Source organism: Chionomys nivalis, chromosome 7, assembly GCF_950005125.1.
Source record: "Chionomys nivalis chromosome 7, mChiNiv1.1, whole genome shotgun sequence".
NCBI lineage: Eukaryota > Metazoa > Chordata > Mammalia > Rodentia > Cricetidae > Chionomys > Chionomys nivalis.
In genome coordinates, this window is record NC_080092.1 from 53514526 (window position 1) to 53532447 (window position 17922).

Here is a 17922-nt window from a genome sequence, read left to right on the forward strand (position 1 = left end):
ACCAAACAAACACACAGAGGCTTATATTAAAACTGTTTGCCGGGGCTGGAGAGATGGTTCAGCAGTTAAGAGCATTGCCTGCTCTTCCAGAGGTCCTGAGTTCAATTCCCGGCAACTACATGGTGGCTCACAACTATCTGTAATGAGGTCTGGTGCCCTCTTCTGGCCTGCAGGCATATATACAGACAGAATATTGTATACAATATAAGTAATATTTAAAAAATATTTAATAAATATGAAAAACACTTTAAAAAATAAAAAAATAAAACTGTGTGCCTATTGGTTCAGGCTTATTACTAACTAGCTCTTACAACTTAAATTAACCCATAATTCTTGTCTATGTTTAGCCATGTGGTTTGGTACCTTTTCTCTGTAAAGCATTCTCATCTTGCTTCCTCTGCATCTGGCTAACGACTGATTCTCTGCCTTTCCCAGAATTTTCTTAGTCTGGTTGCTCTGCCTATACTTCCTGCCTGGCTACTGGTCAATCAGCGTTTTATTAAACTAATACAAGTAACAAATCTTTACAGTGTACAAGAGCATTATCCTACAGCAACTGGCTGCCTCCCTTACCAGTACCACCAAAGTTGAAATTACCAATGCCCAAGCACCATGGCTGGAGCCCCCTCAATGTCAGGACCCATATTTACTGATTTCCAGTTCTTATCTATGGTCCTAATTCTGCAATATGTCTTGCCCTACCCAGGTTGGCCTCTCAAGGGCCTCTTGACTATAAAATACTCCCCAAAATGGCTCCCTGCTGATTGTAATCATATTTTTACTGGGTTGCCAAATTGTGCCGACTATGTCATGAAGATTTATGTTAACTTGACACAAACTAGAGTCATTCAAAAGGAGGGAACCTCAACTGAAAGAAAATATCTTCATAAGGTCCAGCTGTAGGGTATTTCTTAATTAGTGATTAATGAGGGACAGTCCAGTCCATTGTGGGTGGTGCTATTCCTAGGCTGGTGGGCCTGGGTTCTATAAGAAAGCAGACTGAACAAGCCATGATGAGCAAACGAGTAAGCAGCACCCCTCCCTGGCCTCTGTATCAGCTCCTGCCTCCAGATTCTTGCCCTGTATTTCTTACCCTCACTGCTTTTCATGATGAACTGTTAAGTGGAACTATGAGAAAGTTGCTCCCCAAGTTGCTTTGGTCATGGTGTTTCAATCCCAGCAAGAGTAACCTTAACTAAGACATTGTATTTCTAAAATGGAAATACTGGAGCCAGAGATGGCTCAGTGCCTAAAAGCACTTAATGCTCTTGTACAGGACTTGGGTTCAGTTCCCAGCAGCCACACAGTGGTTCACAATCATGCATAACCTCAGTTCCAGGGCTTCCAATGCTACTTTCTAAACTCCATGAGCACTGCATGTAAAGGTGCACAAATATACATACAAATGAATGATAAAACACTTTATTTTTGTAGATTTATTTCTTCTATGTGGATGAGTGTTTTGCTTACAAATATGTCTGTGCATGCATCATATGTATATGCCTGGTACCCTCAGATCTGGAACTAGAGTTAAAGACAGCTGTGAGTCACCATGTGGGTGCTGGGAATCAAACCCAGGTCCTCTGGAAGAGCAGCTAGTGCTCTTAACCACTACGCCATCTCTCTTCCTCAGATTAAAAACTTTTAAAAATGAAAACACTTAAAAATTTATTTCCCTACTCAACATCTTTGAAAGCTAATTTGATATAGAATATAGTATGAAGTGTATTCTGCATACATGGTATCCCATTGCAATAAAAAAGAAAATAAACTTTTTAAAAATGAGAGAAAGGTTTATATAGACAATTCAGGAAAATTGGGATACAGACTAACTCTTATTAATGAGACTTCTCAGTCAAGTTTCTATACATAAGAGCAACATACAAAAGTCACAGAATAAACTACTCAGGAAAAGTAATAGGAACAATATACCATTAACATTAACAAAGACTGAGGTGGGGCTGAGTGATGGCTCAGTGCCAGAGTGTCAGCATGAGTGAGGCCCTGGGTTCCAGTCCTGGAACAAGCAACAGCAAACACAGATATACAAATATAAGAACACCAAGAAAATAGGGAGGAAACCTAATGAGAAGCTCATAGGAATTTCATACAAAAGATTTCAAAGCTTTTATTTTATTTATTTTTGCAGTGTTGGGCTATGTACCTGGCCATTGAAATGATACAAATGAAAATCTGAATCAAGTTTTTACTTACATTGTAAAGATGTCAAACATCTTTACATCAGGCAAAACATTCACACATAAAATAATAAATCTAATTTTAAACATTCATGCGAAGTGTAAAAGCCTGGAGGCAGAGGCAGGCGGATCTTTGTGAGTTAGAGGCCAGCCTGGTCTACAAGAGCTAGTTCCAGGACAAGCTCCAAAGCTACAGAGAAACTCTGTCTCAAAAAAAAAAAAAAAAAAAAGAAAGAAAAGAAAAGAATTAGCCCAGCAAATTTGAATAGTAACAACAAAATGGGGATTGAAGTAGAGGTGGGGCCTTTCTTGACCAGAGATGAGAACCTTAGCAGGAGCTGCAATGGTCAAAGCAGTGTGGAGGGAACATAGGAACCAATGGCACAGGATAGGAGCCACAGATCAGCAGGTATGACCTAAAGATTATTACTGTCCACATATCAAATATCAGAGTAGAAGGCCCCTGAACAGCAGCTCACAAAAGCATGAAATCCTAAAGCAGTGGTTCTCAACCTGTGGGTCGTGACCCCTTCCTTGGGAGGTGAGTCATATATCGAATACCCTGAATATCAGATATTTATATTAGGATTCGCAACAGTAGCAAAATTACAATTATTAAGTACAACAAAACAATTTTATAACTGGGGGCACCACATCATGGGAAGCTGTATTAAAGGGTCACAGCATCACAGTCCTAATGAAGCGGTTTTTTATTCTCTGAGAATATCATCACATCATCAGGACAGAAAAGACTTTCTTAAATTCAAGTATGATGTTGCCTTATTAGGGCTTATTTATACTGAACTACAGCTTTTGATCAAAAGTCACCATAACAAATCAGTCAAATTTGGAAAGAGATCCCTGAAATACATATAATTAACATGGGATCAATACTCCAATGATATAAAGAATTTTACAAGTCTAGAAAGGAAATAAGCAGTTCAACAGAGAAATGTTAAAAAGTACAGAAACTACAATTTATGCAAAAAAACAAGTGGCCAATAAAAGCATGAAAAAACAACAAACTTCACTTAGTAATAAGGAAAACTGAGCCATAAGCTAGCATTCGCAGCCATTAGACTGGGAAATGCGAATATGATCCAAACATAAATGAGGAGTGAGGGAACCCAGAAGCCACTAGCACAAGAGTCAACCGGTTAACTCCTCTGAAGGGTGGCTCGACTGATGGACCAATCGACACCCCTAGTAAGGCTGAGGATTTGCAGTGCAGCAGCTGCAACACAGGCACACTCGGCCCAGGGAACTTGCATATATGAACACAAAGGGGAGAGGCACAGGCTTTTACTTCACCCTGTCACTGTTCCTAAAAGCAGAAGCAGTCAGCATAGTGGCATTATGGCATCTGTGTATACTCTGAGCTACTCAGGAGTTCTGGGCCATCCTGTCAACACAGTGAGATCTTACATCACATACACAGATCTATGACAGAAATTGAGAACAACCCAAGTGCTCATTAATAAGTCTGAAGAGATGAAAAATTATCTATGGTTTATTTATACAAGGGAAACCCACACAATAGTTAAGAAAGTTAGAATTCTCTGAACTGGGGAATGTAGCTTTCCTACTATGTAAGGCCCAGGGTTTGAATTGGGAAAAAATAGATTTCACCTATCAATATGAACAAGTCTACTAATTTAAATAAGAGGGAAGCACACTATAGGCTGATACATACTGTATGTATCATATGATACATACTAATTTAAATAAGAGGGAAGCACACTATAGGCTGAAACATACTGTATGTATCATATGATACATACATGTATAATACATGTGCGAAGCAATATATCATGGAACATACATGAGCAACTCAGACATAAAAACAGGACAGGGTCCTAACGGTATGAGGGAAATATTTAAGGGACTTTAACAGAACTTGTCATGATTTTTGAAAAAAAAATTACAGACTAAAATATTTAAAACTGCATAGTAAATACATGGTATTTATTATTTTCATTCCTTTCTGTTTAGAATATTTAAGAGCCAAAGGAAAGCTTTATTCAAATTCTTCCTTAGCAGCAGTAAGTCAGGATCTGGACTCACCCAACCACTGCTTTCCTCAGATGTTCTCAAAAGGAATATAAACCAGAGCAGAAGAATGCCAGGATTGACTGCTAGGCTGCAGCTTAGTAACTTCCAAGATTACATCTATTGAAGCAACGCTGGCTGCTAGGTCCTGACACCTTTTCAGTTATGAATGGCATCAATCAGACGGCAAATGCAGCGCAAATTCCTGGGGAGCTGAGTCTGAAGACACTGCTGCCAGCAGAGTGGCAGCTACCAGCCTTACAGCTCCTTACAGCCTCACACAGTATACTAATGCAATCAGTAGGCACAGCCTCTAAGAACCGCACCAATCAACAATTACTTAAATAACAAGGTAGTTGATCCAATCAGGCCCAATCATAAATACCAAATGACACAGAGGCAGTTTCCCTCCCTTGGGGCTCCCTGTGACATTTTAGAGGTACAGGGTAGGGAGGAGGAATCCAGGAAATTAGAATGAAGAATTAGGAAGAGGAAGAGGTATCTAAAACAGAAAACATGACCTTCTGAAAGATCATAAGAACAAGAAAAATAATACTAAAGATTACCACATTGCTCTCCAGGAGCAAATGCATGAAACTTGCAAACCAGCTACCTATAGGCAAGCTTCACTCCACAGCAAAGGTGACAATGTGGCTGTTACCATGCCTCATGTTTGCTACAACACCATCTGAGTCCCACCATGTAGACAGAACAGGTTTCCTAAGATTCTTCAGGTGAGGAAATAAATAGAGCATTTGCTCAAGGTCACAAGAGTGAGTGCAAAGCCCAGCTTCCCACTCTGGCTCCAGGGCAGGTTTAATTTATTCCAGCCCCACACTCAAGAAAGGGTAGAACATAGGAGGCAGGACTCGAGTTATAATCAAGCATGCCTATGTGATGAAAGCCCCATGTGATGGAAGCTCTTACACCATGGGCTTCCGGGAGCTTTGGAATTGCTATATACATATATCCATACAACACCATCTGGAGATCGTGTTCCCCTTCCCACATTCCTCGCCTTAGGTATCTCCCATCGGCTATTCACTTGTATCTGGTGTAGCATCCTTGGTAATGGGAGGAATGGGAGTTCAGTGGGCAATCCCAGCAAGCCTAGATTTAGAGCTGCAGGTTACAACCCAAGACTTGCAACTGGCATCGCAAGTGAGGCAGTCTTCTGGAACTGAGCCTTCCACCTGTGGGACTGGGCTCTTCTCCACCTGTCAGAACTACAGAGCCCCCTCCACACACACTCAATGTCAATGGCTCCTCCGGTCATCACTTAGTGCTCCACTGAGGCTACAGGAAGAACACTACGTTGTTCAGGATCCACAGAAGACCAACAAACACACCAACAGAGGTGAGACACTCACAGAAGTTTCTGCTTTCAAGAAAAGAAAAATGTTGACATAGTAAATTACAATGTGGGAAATAAACAAACAAACAAACAGAAAACCCAAATTTTGGCAAATGAAAAACACAAAAGAAGGTCAGAGAAAATTCAATATGCCATTACTCTCGTAAATCTAAGGTTAAATATAGAGATCTACGACAGTGTTAAAAAAAAAAAAACAAAAAAAAAACCAGCAATAATAGCCTAGAGCAGTGGCGCACACCTTTAATCCCAACACTCAGGGAGCAGAGGCAGGTGGATCTCTGTGAGTTCAAGACAAGCTGGTCTATACAGGGAGATTCTGTCTCAAAAAAAAAAAAATTAACTTCTGTGCTAGAGATAGCTCAAAAGGTAAGAGCATGTGCTCACTCAGCACCCATACCAGGCCACTCACTCCAGCTCTAGGGAATCCACTGCTCACTTCTCTATGGGCACTGTACATACACAATCAAAAACAAAAATGAGATCTTTTTAAGAATCAGAAATATACAAGAGACGGAGTAGGGAGGAGGGTGAAGGGCATTTCTGAGTTACCAGTCGCTCTGTTCTTAGTGCAGACGGTTTATACAGTACATGCAGTCTCTTTCCTGGTATTACGTCAGCAGTGAGCTGACACCTTGTACACTTCTCTATCTATATGCTCTACTTCAATTTAAAAAACGAAGACAAGGGTCAGGAAGATGGCTCAGAGGATAAAAAGGACTTACTGTGAACCGACAACCTGAGTTCAATCCTTGGAACCCATGGCAGATGAAGAGAACTGATCCCTCAAAGTTGTCCTCTGACCTACACATATACCTAACACTCCTCCCTTCTCTCTAACTACAATTATAAATACTATAGAACTTTTAAAAATTTATTTTCATTTTATGTACATTGGTGTATTACTTGCATGTTTGTCTGCATGAGGATGTCAGATCTGGAACTGAAGTTTATAGACAGTTGTGAGCTGTCATGTGGGTACTAGGAATTGAACCTGGGTCCTTTGGGAGAGCAGCCAGTGCTCTTAACTATGGAGTCATCTCTCCAGCCCCAAAATAGAACTTTTTTTTAGAAAGAAAAATTAATTTACTGGTTTTACCCATGTTTATAGGTTATCTCAACTATCTGGAAAATGACAAAAAAAATAAGCAACAAAACCTTTATTTCATCAAATCTGAAGCATCAACTTATAACACACATTGCTATTGGGTCCTTGGGAACTTTAAATATTGGAAAATTTAAATGTTACAATTAATTACCATGCACATCCCTTAGCAGGATATTGTGGCTCATACCTGTAATCCTAGCACCAAGAAGCCTACGACATGAGGTTTGCAAAGTTACAGGTCAGCCTCAGTTATAAGGCTCAGCAGGATGGCTCTACCTCAGGGCTTGGGGGGTGCCCTCTGCTGGCCGTGTAGCTGATGTGCAAAGGCTCGCTCTCTAGACTATAACAAGGCAAGCAGTTTCAGAAGTCCCCAGCTGTGCAGGCCTAATAAGACACAGGATCACAATAGACTTCAAGGCACTGCCAGATATGAGGCCAATACACAAACCCAGGGGCTTCCCTTCAAGTCGTGACAGCCAATTTCTTAATTAATAAAAAATGTCATTCACAACAGCAGTGAAAACTAGGGAATTTATAAACCCCTATATAGAGGCCTCTCCACTGGACTGAAGGTCTAGAAAAAAAGGCCACAAGAAGTGATCACACTGCATAGCCGCCTCTTCCCCACAAGCTGACAGACTGTCAGCAGCACTCCCACACACAAGAAGCTCACTCTCAGTTTCTCAGAGTGAGCAATGACCAGCAAAGTTTTGAATAAAAACAAAGGAAAATCAGTTGTCAAATATTAAAATATGAGTAAAATCAATAGCTACACTATCCACAGAACTTTTATATTCATAAGTAAAAGAAGTGGAACTCAACAAAGAGAAGGATAAAGAATACAAAAGGGAAAATCAGCACAGAAGAAATAAGCATGGGTAAGGAAGCCATGAACAGCCCTCAAGAGAACAGAACTACAACATGCAACTGTAAGATGCCTGGTCTACAGAGTGAGTTCCATGACAGCCAAGACTACACAGAAAACCCTGTCTCGGTGGGGTGTGTGTGTGTGTGGGGGGGGGTAATTCCCCACTGAAGCCGGAAACATTCAGATCTTCTTATATAAAATACTGCTCATTAAAACATGATCATATACCTACTTTTAAGGGATAAATTGGCAGCATCTGCTCAAATGTGCATACCACACAACCTAACAATCCGTTTCCTAGGATGAGGATCCAGAAATACACAACACACACCAGTTAGTACAACACAATCAGTGTGGCACCATGATAGAGCAAAGGGGATCTGACTTGCTCACAGTCTTCTGGGGCAGCATATTCCAGCCTCCAGTCCTAGAACATATACTTGCTGCTACTTCCTGATCCTAGCTGCAAGGCAGTTCTCATGGACAGAGCCACAAATTCTAACACCTCCCCCCATCCCCCATCCCCCCTCCACACCCCTCCCCCAGTAACTGTTGCAGCCACTCTCACAGAGTAACATTTGAGACACATACCATCAAGGAGCCTCTTTGCCACAGAAGGTCGACTGGATTCCTGTGGAAATGTCTCCTTTGTGACCAAGGGTCTCCTCTCATTCTTGGGCAGTATAGTTGGCCCTTTCTCTAAGATTCTTTGGCTACCAATAGGGAATCTGCTCCGCACTTCTGTGAAACATTTCTTTACCTTTTTAGGTGACAGTTTCTTTTCCAGGAGAGACTCCAAAGCCTATCACAAAAACAGTCGTTATTCTATTAGTTTATCTCACTAAAGTAAGACTTTAGTCATAACATTGAAAATAACACCTGGCTATCTCTAGTGGTTAACAAGGTGTTTCACTTAATTTAAAATCAGTATTATTTCAACAAGTGATCAACTTATAAAAATAACTTTTACAAGTTCTTTTACTAGTTTAGCTCATTTAAATCAACAGCAAAGATGTTCTGAGTATGACTATTTTTTTTTCCAAGACAAGGTTTCTCTGTAGCTTTGGTGCCTGTCCCGGAACTAGCTCTTTAGACTAGGTTGGCCTCGAACTCACAGAGATCCACCTGCCTCTCTGCCTCCCGAGTGCTGGGATTAAAGACCTGTGCCACCACTGCCCAGCAAGTATGACTATTTTTAATAGGTGCCCTAACTTTAAAATTCAGAATCATCACTTTGGAAACTAACCAGTCTTCAAACACAGCTGTATGTGTTCATTTTCAACAAAATCCCATAAACTCAAACAGTGTTTTATGTGGGTAAACACATTGTACTGAACATACATTTCCATAAACTAACAGAACTTAGCAGTCCAGTGTCTGTCTACGGCAGTAATGGCAGGTGCGTGTCTCTAAGGCACAACCAGGCAGTACTGGTCAGTACAATTAAAGTCAACAGAGCACAGTCAGGGAGGGTGAATTCGCAGGATCATATGGAAACAAGATAATAAGTCAGGCAAGGAATCAACAAGAATTTAATTTCCTACATTGCTGAATATTTTCAAAACTAGAGGAGATCTACATTATGCTTGAGATACACTGTTCCAGGTGCTCTTGCTCAGGAGATGGGGCAACCTCTTGAGATCCTTTCTAGGGTTTGGAAGACAGGTCCTCTAAATGAAATTATCTAGTTCAGTAATGTGTCATGTAGGTAAGCTGAAAGAGCATGAATGACACGGTATGATGTGCTGTCAAAGTTCTAAGACATGCCCTTGACATTTACACTCCTGATAGAGCGCTATGTCTACACAGATGTAACCAAAGTTCATCACAGACATCTGCTAAACAGGACTGCAATAGCAAAACATGATTTAATGACCACCAGAGCCAGTTAGTGGTAGACGGAATTCTCCCTACTATGCCACTCTTCCACAAGGGCCAACAGCTTATTTATAATAAAGCCATCTTTTCCTATTTTTTGGATGAAAATGCAGGACAGAAGTAACACTGGCATAGGTGGCTTGTTAGTTCCTGCCCTCAAGAGCACACTCTGACCTTTGCTTTAGAAACAGCAACAATATAAGTTAGTAATAGCAAATGCACTTGCAAGCCAGAAACAGCAACAATATAAATTAGTAGTAACAAATGCATCTGCAAGCCAGGGTACTGCGGGAAGAGTGAAAGGCTACATTGTGTTGCAGGACTCCACAAACCTATGAAACTATAAAACCAGAGCTCATTGTTAATGCTGTCTTTGTTACCAATGAGAAGGAAGAAGACTGTCCCTTCCTGACTAGAACACACCACTTGAGGAATGCCAGATGTCTCCAGTCATCCCAGATCCTGAGGCTCTCACTTGCATGTATCCTAAGTGTTTCTTTCCTAGAAGCTATCTAGATCAAATATCGGTAAGTATGTGCTAATCTGAGAATTCCTTGCCATTTTCCTTTCCTTTTTACTCTTTCATTACTGAGTATAGATGATGTGTGTGGGCATGTGTGCCACAGTATGTGTTCTTTGACATATCATATCATTCCTTCTCTCAAAGAAGAGAAAAATAATAAATAGAAAAGTGTAAAAATAATAAAAATGCAAACTTATGTTCTCTGAAAAGTATCAAGTTACCAGGCAGCAGCTTTGTCTTGTATTCTCATTGACTGGACCTAGAGAGATTCAGTATTATTTCCCTGCCTTGAAACAACACTCTTTCTAACAAAAACTGTAGTCTATTTCATACCTCAATTTGCTGCAAGATGTCTATGACCACATCTGGCACAGAAGGATCAGTATCCAGCTTGGCAGAACACAGCGAAAGCTGACGAATAAGGCTGCCCAGTTCCTTACACCGAGCAGGAACTGGGTGCTCTCCTCGGTCAGTAAACTGAGTGACAAACATCTGTAAGGCCCGGATGGCTCCTCGATGAGCAGCTGCCAGCCTAGACATTGCCCACGACTGGCAACAAACAAGAAGCGAGAGGTTATTTCAGGTTCTGACTTCCTAACACCACAGCAACCTTTAAAAATATCTGGAGTCCTAGCAATAAGGGACAGTAGCCTGAACTGACCATCTCCTGTGACCAGACAAGACTTCTGATGGAGGGACTGGTACACTAACCCAGCCATATAACCTTTGACCTACTATCTCTCATACCTATAGGATGTGCTGGGGTAAGGGTGGTGCAGAGATTGTGGGAGTGGCCAGTCAATTTTTTCAGCCTCAGACCCAATCCATAAGAATGAGACCACCCCGACACTGCCTGGAGCACCAGGACCCAGAAGCTGAACGGCCCAGAGACCTAGGATAGAACTAAGCACGACTGTGGAAAAAAGTCAATGTAATGATGCCTAACAATATTCCACTGTACTCATAGATTGGTGCCTAGCCTAGCTGTCATCAGAGAGGCTTCATCTAGCAATTGACGGAAACAGATTTAGAATTCCATAGCCAAACATTAGGCCTAACTCAGGGAATCTTGCTGAAGAGAGGGAGGAAGGTCTGTAGGAGCCTAAGGGATCAAGGACATCACAAGAAAACCCACAGAATCAAGTAACCTGGGCTCATAGGAGCCCACAGAGACCGAACTGACCACCAGGGAACCTGCATGAGACTGACCTAGGCCCTCTGAATGTATGTGACAGTGTGTAGCTTGGTCTTCTTGTAGGATCCATAATAGTGGGAGCAGGCGCTGTCTTTGACTCTTTTGCTGTTTTTTGGGACCCTAGTCTTCATATTGGGTAGCCTTGCCCAGCCTTAATACAAGGGAGGTGCTTAGTCTGACTGCAAACTTGATATGCCATATTTCGTTGATGTCTATAGGAGGTCTGCCTTTTTCTGAATCAAAATGGAGAAGAAGTAGAATTGGGGACAAAGAAGAAGTAGGGGAAAGAGGCTGGGAGAAGAGGGAGGGGAAACTATGGTCAGGATATAAAATAAATAAATTTAAAAAAATATCTGGAGTCAATCTGCTATACAAAGTGCTCCCTGTTGTAAAAACCTTTCCCAATGAGAAGTGAATTTAAAAACCTCAAGTTCGCTGAGTGATGATAGCACACACCTTAAATCCCAGCACTGAGGAAGCAGAGGCAGGCAGATGGATCTCTGTGAATTTGAGGCCAGCCTAGCCTACAGAGCAAGTTCCAGAACAGGCTCCAAAGCTAGAAATCATGTCTCAAAAAATTAAATAATAATAATAATAATAATAATAACAACTTCAAGTTCTCTAGAAACAGGATCTTTTCTTTCCTGTTGTCTGTGAAGGACTCTGGCCAGCTTGAGCATGGTGAGCATGGCTCTGGCAGGACTTGCCCTTCTCCCCCATTCCTTCTGCCTTGCTAAAAAACTATTAAATTACATTCCTAAAGCTAACCACAAAGTCTACTCCATTATTTGGCCACTTTCTTCTCCTGAGGCTGAGTACCAAGGTTCAGCTACCAAAGTACTGAGGTCCAGGAATCAAAAGCCCTCTTTGGTTCACTTAAATAACATGCCCAATTAAAATTAAACACCTCATTCTACCACGGGGTTTCCCATTTTACCTTTATAAACTGCCATTTGCCTATGGGCCATGTCTGTCTCCTCTCTATCCAGAGGCAGTTCTTTGTCTTCCAGGGCAAATATCCCCTTCCCCCCTTCCCTTATGCCCTTCTCCTTCTCCCTCATTCTCTATCTCCTGTCTTAGTCTCTTATTCCATGCCCTCTGTCTCTCTGGGGCAAATAAATATCCTTTGTGTTGAGAACTTGGTCTTGGGGTTCCTGAGCAGATGACCATACAGTGACCTGTTGCTATATCAGGAGTGACCTGACCTGTCTTTATACCAGGAGTGACCAAACAGTGGCCTGTCTCTATACTAGGAGTGACCAAACAGTGGCCTGTCTCTATATCAGGAGTGACCATACAGTGGCCTGGCACTATACCAGGAGTGACCTGTTTCAGATCCTTTTCCTTGGGAGGCAGTTTCACATTCAAGACACTTAGGAGTTTAGTCCCCAACAGGTGTACATAAACACAGATAAAACAGTGTAAAATGTACTCTATTAATAACCACTCATCAGAATTATAACATACCTTCTTAGTATGTTTAATTTTATGTGGACTCAATTTATCCAATTCTTCCTGAATTTCTTTTACCTGTTTCATGAAAAGGTGGAAATGAAATTTTTATACATATCCATTGATCTTTCTATAGAAAAAACAGATCCATTTTGTCCATATATAACCAAATATTAACTTAAATCACATAAAAATAAGAAAAGCCTTCTCATTCATTACCTACACTCCCAAAACACTGACTGGTTTCTAGTTCAAAATGGCTAACAGATCTATCCTCAGGTTCCCAGTGTAAGGAGAACTGAACATGAATAACAGATAGAAGGGCAAACTCACTAAGTCTTAAGTGCTACACTAAAGAGTTTTGCCTTCTGCTGGGTGTAGAGACATATATCTTTGATCTCAGTACTAGGGAGGCAGAAAGAGGAGGTTATCTGAGTTCTAAGTCAGCCAGAGTTGCACAGTAAGGCTCTTTCACACACCATATATACACATACACACTGGGGGTGGGTTGGGAGGTTATCAGGCAACACTAAAGTCTTTAAGTAAAAATCTGACATTGTAGATTCATGTTTCAGAACAATTTCAGCTAGGAATATATGGTCCATGGTATAGCACCTGTCTAGAACAATCTCTGTGGCAATGGTGTAGAACAAGAACCAACATAGGATTCACAAAGAATACACAGGACAATTTAACTATGCCATTTGCCTTTAAACAAACAAACGAAAGTATAGCTTTTGGTTCAAGCTATAAAAACCAACATGTAACTTGACCAGAAAAGATTTAAAGTTTTATTAACAAATAAAAAGTTGCCAGGTGGTGGTGGTGCACACCTTTAATCCCAGCACTTGAGAGGCAGAGGCAGGAGGATCTCTGTGAGTTCTAGGCCAGCTTGGTGGTCTACAGAGCAAGTTCAAGGACAGCCAGAGCTAAACAGAGAAACCCTCCCTGGAAAAAAAAAAAAAAAGAATTAATGTTAAATTTTTAAAAAATATCTATCACAGACACACACAGGAAAAAAAATCCAGTGCAAATACCTGTTTATCAACGGTTAAATACTTCCTGAGCCAACAGTCTTCATTCTCTAGCACGAACTAAAGAATGACCCATGTTATTTTCTAAGACACATGGGAAAGTGTCTTTAAGACTCAGGTGCATATGAGCAAGCACTTTTTCAGAAGGAAAAAATGGCTTTTAGTAGATTCAGTAGTCTATGGCTCCAAAGTCAAAAGCAACAGTTTAAGGAGCCTGATCATATGCACATTACACACACACACACACACACACACACCTGTTAAAATAATGTGAATTACTTGTCTGTGAGTTCAGGGAATTAAGCCTGAAAATCCATTAGAATTTATGCAGGGCATTTTGTGCTCATCTTTCCGTGACAGAAGGAAAACTCCAAGTCTCTAAGAGCACCACATGCAGACCACCAGCTCCACCTCCCCAGCTCCACCTCCCCAGCTCTTCCTCACCTGCTGCTGGAGAACGTAGAGCATGCGAGCACAGCGCACAGCTTGTTCCTGTCTTCTCACTCGGATTCGATGCTCTTCATCTGGATCCAAAACTTCCTCTAGTCTATCTGAAAGTATTTTCCCCACATTAGGTTAAAAATCACACAAAGAAACTCAAAGAAACCTTAAAAACTTAATGGAGTAATAGCTGAAGACCTCGAGTCTTACTAAGAAAACAAAGAGGCTATCTTAGTGGATTTACCCTCCAATAGCCAAGGCTAAGCCTGAGTGTGAGTTGTGTACTGACTTAAACAGAGGGACAAGAAGATGCTGGCAAGCGGTACTGCACATCAGAATTCACTGAGACAAACCCCACTGGACCTCAGTGTGAAGCATTTCTTACTGTCTCAAAATCCCTTTACACTGAGCCAAAAGTCACAAAGCTTTCTCTATTTAAAAAAGAACAAAAACAAAAACAAAAAAACTTTACTGGATTATTTTCATGCTAAGTAAGAGTATTCTTACTTTCTTATCCTGAATCCAAATGAGAAATTCTTTCTCTAGCACATTAAGATAGAAGTGCTAAAATCAGCAGAGGCAGAGGCAGGCAGATCTCTGTGAGTTCAAGGCCAGCCTAGTCTACAAGAGCTAGTTCCAGGACTGGGACCGGCACCAAAGCTACAGAGAAATCCTGTCTCGAAATCATTTGAATGATTTTAAGTCTAAGTCTTCATCTATGTGTGAAGAAGCACACTCTTGTACACACTAACTGCCCATATTTTTTAAAGATCAGCAAAAACCATTTCCAGCAGAAATCCACTAGGAAATCCAATCTACACACTTCTTCTAGATCACTGTTTTCAAATATATTTACACAAATTCTTCTACAAAACTCTTAACAGACACTTTGATAGAAGTAATACTTTGCAAGTGTAAGTATATTCTGAATTTAATTTTCTCAATAAAATGTTACACATGAGAGAGGAATGCTGTGGGATTATGTTTTTGTACACTATAAAAATTTATCACTCATATTGGTTTAATAAAACACTGATTGGCCAGTAGTCAGGCAGGAAGTATAGGTGGGGCAATCAGACAAAGAGCACTCTGGGAAGAGGAAAGGCCAGATGCAGTTGCCACCCAGATGCAGAGGAAGCAAGATGAGAATGCCTCACTGAGAAAAGGTACCAAGCCATGTGGCTAAACAAAGACAACAATCTGGGTTAATTTAAGTTGTAAGAACTACTTAATAATAAGCCTGAGCCAAACAGTTTGTAATTAATAAAAGCTTCTCTGTGTTTCTTTAGGACTGAACAGCTGCAGGACAGGGTGTGTAGTGCAGTTTGGCAGTACAACACTCACCAAGTATGCATGGGTTTAAGTTTCAGCACCAGATTTTAAAAAAAGAGTCAAACAAGAACAATAAGGCAATTAGGCTGCTAAGAAGGGCAAAACTTTGAAGCCAGAAGTTGCACATACAAGTAAGAGCCACAGGGGAAACTTAAGGCTCAATTATTGCTGCCTCCATTTGGTTACACAGTGGGGAGAAAATGCATGTTCACATACCTGTAAGAACAGAAACAGGAACTGCTTTAGGCAAGGCACCTTGAAGGTGATTCAACACACCCACCCGGGCTTGGGAAGCACAGCTACTGAATGCAAAAACTGAAGCTACATATTCACGTGTCTTTTTAGTCATCTGCCCCAGTCAGGACATTGTCATTATAGTTATCAAGTACTGATGATCCATTAAAAATTTACATAAACAAAGTAAACCAGGTCAGCTTCCAAAGCTCAGTTCTAAAGGTCCTGGACTTAGGCCAGACCGCCGGAGCAGGAGACCTAGGAGCTTTGTTCCCTGGTAGCCTAGCTTCTACTTAAAGTATCTGGTGGGATCATGTCACAGACTGACACTAATGGATACCATGACACAAACCACAATACTTCTGGGGTGTTCTGTGGTGATGTTCTGGCCCACCCATGATGCTCAATCATATAACATGCTCTATAGGAAGACTGGCTGTGTGTGTGTAAGTTGGTTTTCTCAGGCAGCTGCACTTTTCTGTTTTAGATGTTGCTGGTCTGCAACAGGTGGCAGCTTCTTTGTAGCTGGTTCCGAGAAACTAGGAGATAAATTTGTACCCAGCCTTTGTCTCCTATCTAGCCACACTTCAATGTGTAGTTTTATCTTGTGTCAACCAACAAGGTCCTTTACTAATTTTCTCTAACACACATATATTTATATGTTCACATTTTGCATAAACTTTAAATGCAAAATAAAATTTTTGACTATGTATTATCATAGCCCAATAGCGCCTTTTGCTACACAACTCCTCATGCTCCAGCTAAAGAGCTGGGCTTGACATCCTACTTGTTGGCTATAGTAACCCTATTCTCTACTCCTGAATCTACTACTTCCCAAATAAATGCAAGGACCCCGAGATTACTGATTTCTGTGAAAATAGTGTATGATTATACTTCTTCCCTTCTACCGTATGGTCAGATATGAAGTAGCTTTATCTATAATACATATATTCTATGGTCTTTTAAAGCAACTTAAACATAATTTTGCCAGGAGCACTTCAGTATTAACAAAGCAAATACTAAAGAATACTTTGTACACAGGAAATGCAAGGTCAGAGCCAACTCAAAGAAAGGAGACCCAGGTCCAGGTCAGTCTCCAAGCCTAACTCTCCTACAGTGGTTGAACCAACCAGCTCACAGCAGAACTTGGTATGTGTGTGTTGGGGGAGGGTTCCCCAAAACTAATGCGTTTGAATTATTCTACACCATATCTCATCAAATGAAGAATCAGTTTTTCTCACCTTTTTTAGTTACTGCTTCTATTTTATGGATACAACTGCTCAATTCCTTTCGGAGTCGCTGAACTTCTAGCAGGCTTTTCTGTTCCCACAGGTTTTTGTGCTCCTCTATCCTGGGTTGTGGTTGAAGTCCTGGATCATGGGTAGGTGGTGAATTTGGCACAGTAAGATCTGATCGTCCTGGATGAGATGTGTATATATAAACTTTGGCACCTGAGCTGGAAATGTCTACTTTGGATGGCTGGTGGCTGCAATGACAGACATCCTGACTCTTTGAGTCCTTCCTTTCCACCCCGACGTGTACACATTTGTGAGAGCTATGGGGCTGGCTTCTGAGATGATCCTTCACGTGTTCTTCAAATTGTCTTCGTTTTACATCTCTTTTGGCTAGGTGAACAGCATAGCTAAGCCTCTCTTCTGATATGACAGAAAATGAGACAGAGCTGCTTAGATCATGTCCAGCTCTAATATCCACATCTTTACAATGATATAATTCATTATAGGAGTGTTTCAGTTTTTCAATTTTAATTGCATGTGGACATGAGTATCGGACTGCCAAGTTGCTGGGATGTGTAGGAACATTCCTATTAAACTGCAGCTGGTTCTTTAAGAAATAAACAAAAGCAAGCTCACATTAGAAAAATAACATATTGCACAGCTAATATACATTCCAGTTTCTAGTATTTTGCTCAGAAGATTATCTGTATGTAAAGATATTTTTCTAGTGTGCCCATAGAACCAATCACCTGCATAAATGACATAAACAGGGTTCTGTACTAAGTCACCTAGTGCTGCAGTAATAGTCTTCTGCCTGCTAACAGCATACTGGTCCTCTTGTAAAGGCTGTCCTATAGTGTTTCATGCAGCAACCAGTAAGTTCTTCAACTCCCAACCACAGATCTCTCCTGTTTCAGGATGTCAATGTCTAGCAAGTCACAAAGACCCTGGTTTAGAGTTTTCCTAAAAAAAATAAATAAATAAAGCCTCACAGGCACACATC

At 40.9% G+C, this 17922-nt stretch overlaps 1 protein-coding gene across 7 annotated transcripts in view; it reads right to left on the reverse strand.

The window, feature by feature from the left end:
- Positions 1-17922, reverse strand: part of Kiaa0753 (KIAA0753 ortholog) — a 54615-nt gene that overhangs the window by 28070 nt on the left and 8623 nt on the right. For all 7 annotated transcript variants that reach the window (XR_009057429.1, XR_009057428.1, XM_057775812.1 and 4 more), the window contains exons 3-7: positions 16926-17526; positions 14122-14228; positions 12659-12721; positions 10330-10545; positions 8187-8397 (exon numbers count right to left, since the gene is read on the reverse strand). Coding sequence is in view for 5 of the 7 variants with exons in the window: in XM_057775812.1 (XP_057631795.1) it covers positions 8187-8397; positions 10330-10545; positions 12659-12721; positions 14122-14228; positions 16926-17526 (1198 nt within the window). In the remaining 2 variants the exon portion in view is untranslated. The remainder of the gene's footprint in view (positions 1-8186; positions 8398-10329; positions 10546-12658; positions 12722-14121; positions 14229-16925; positions 17527-17922) is intronic.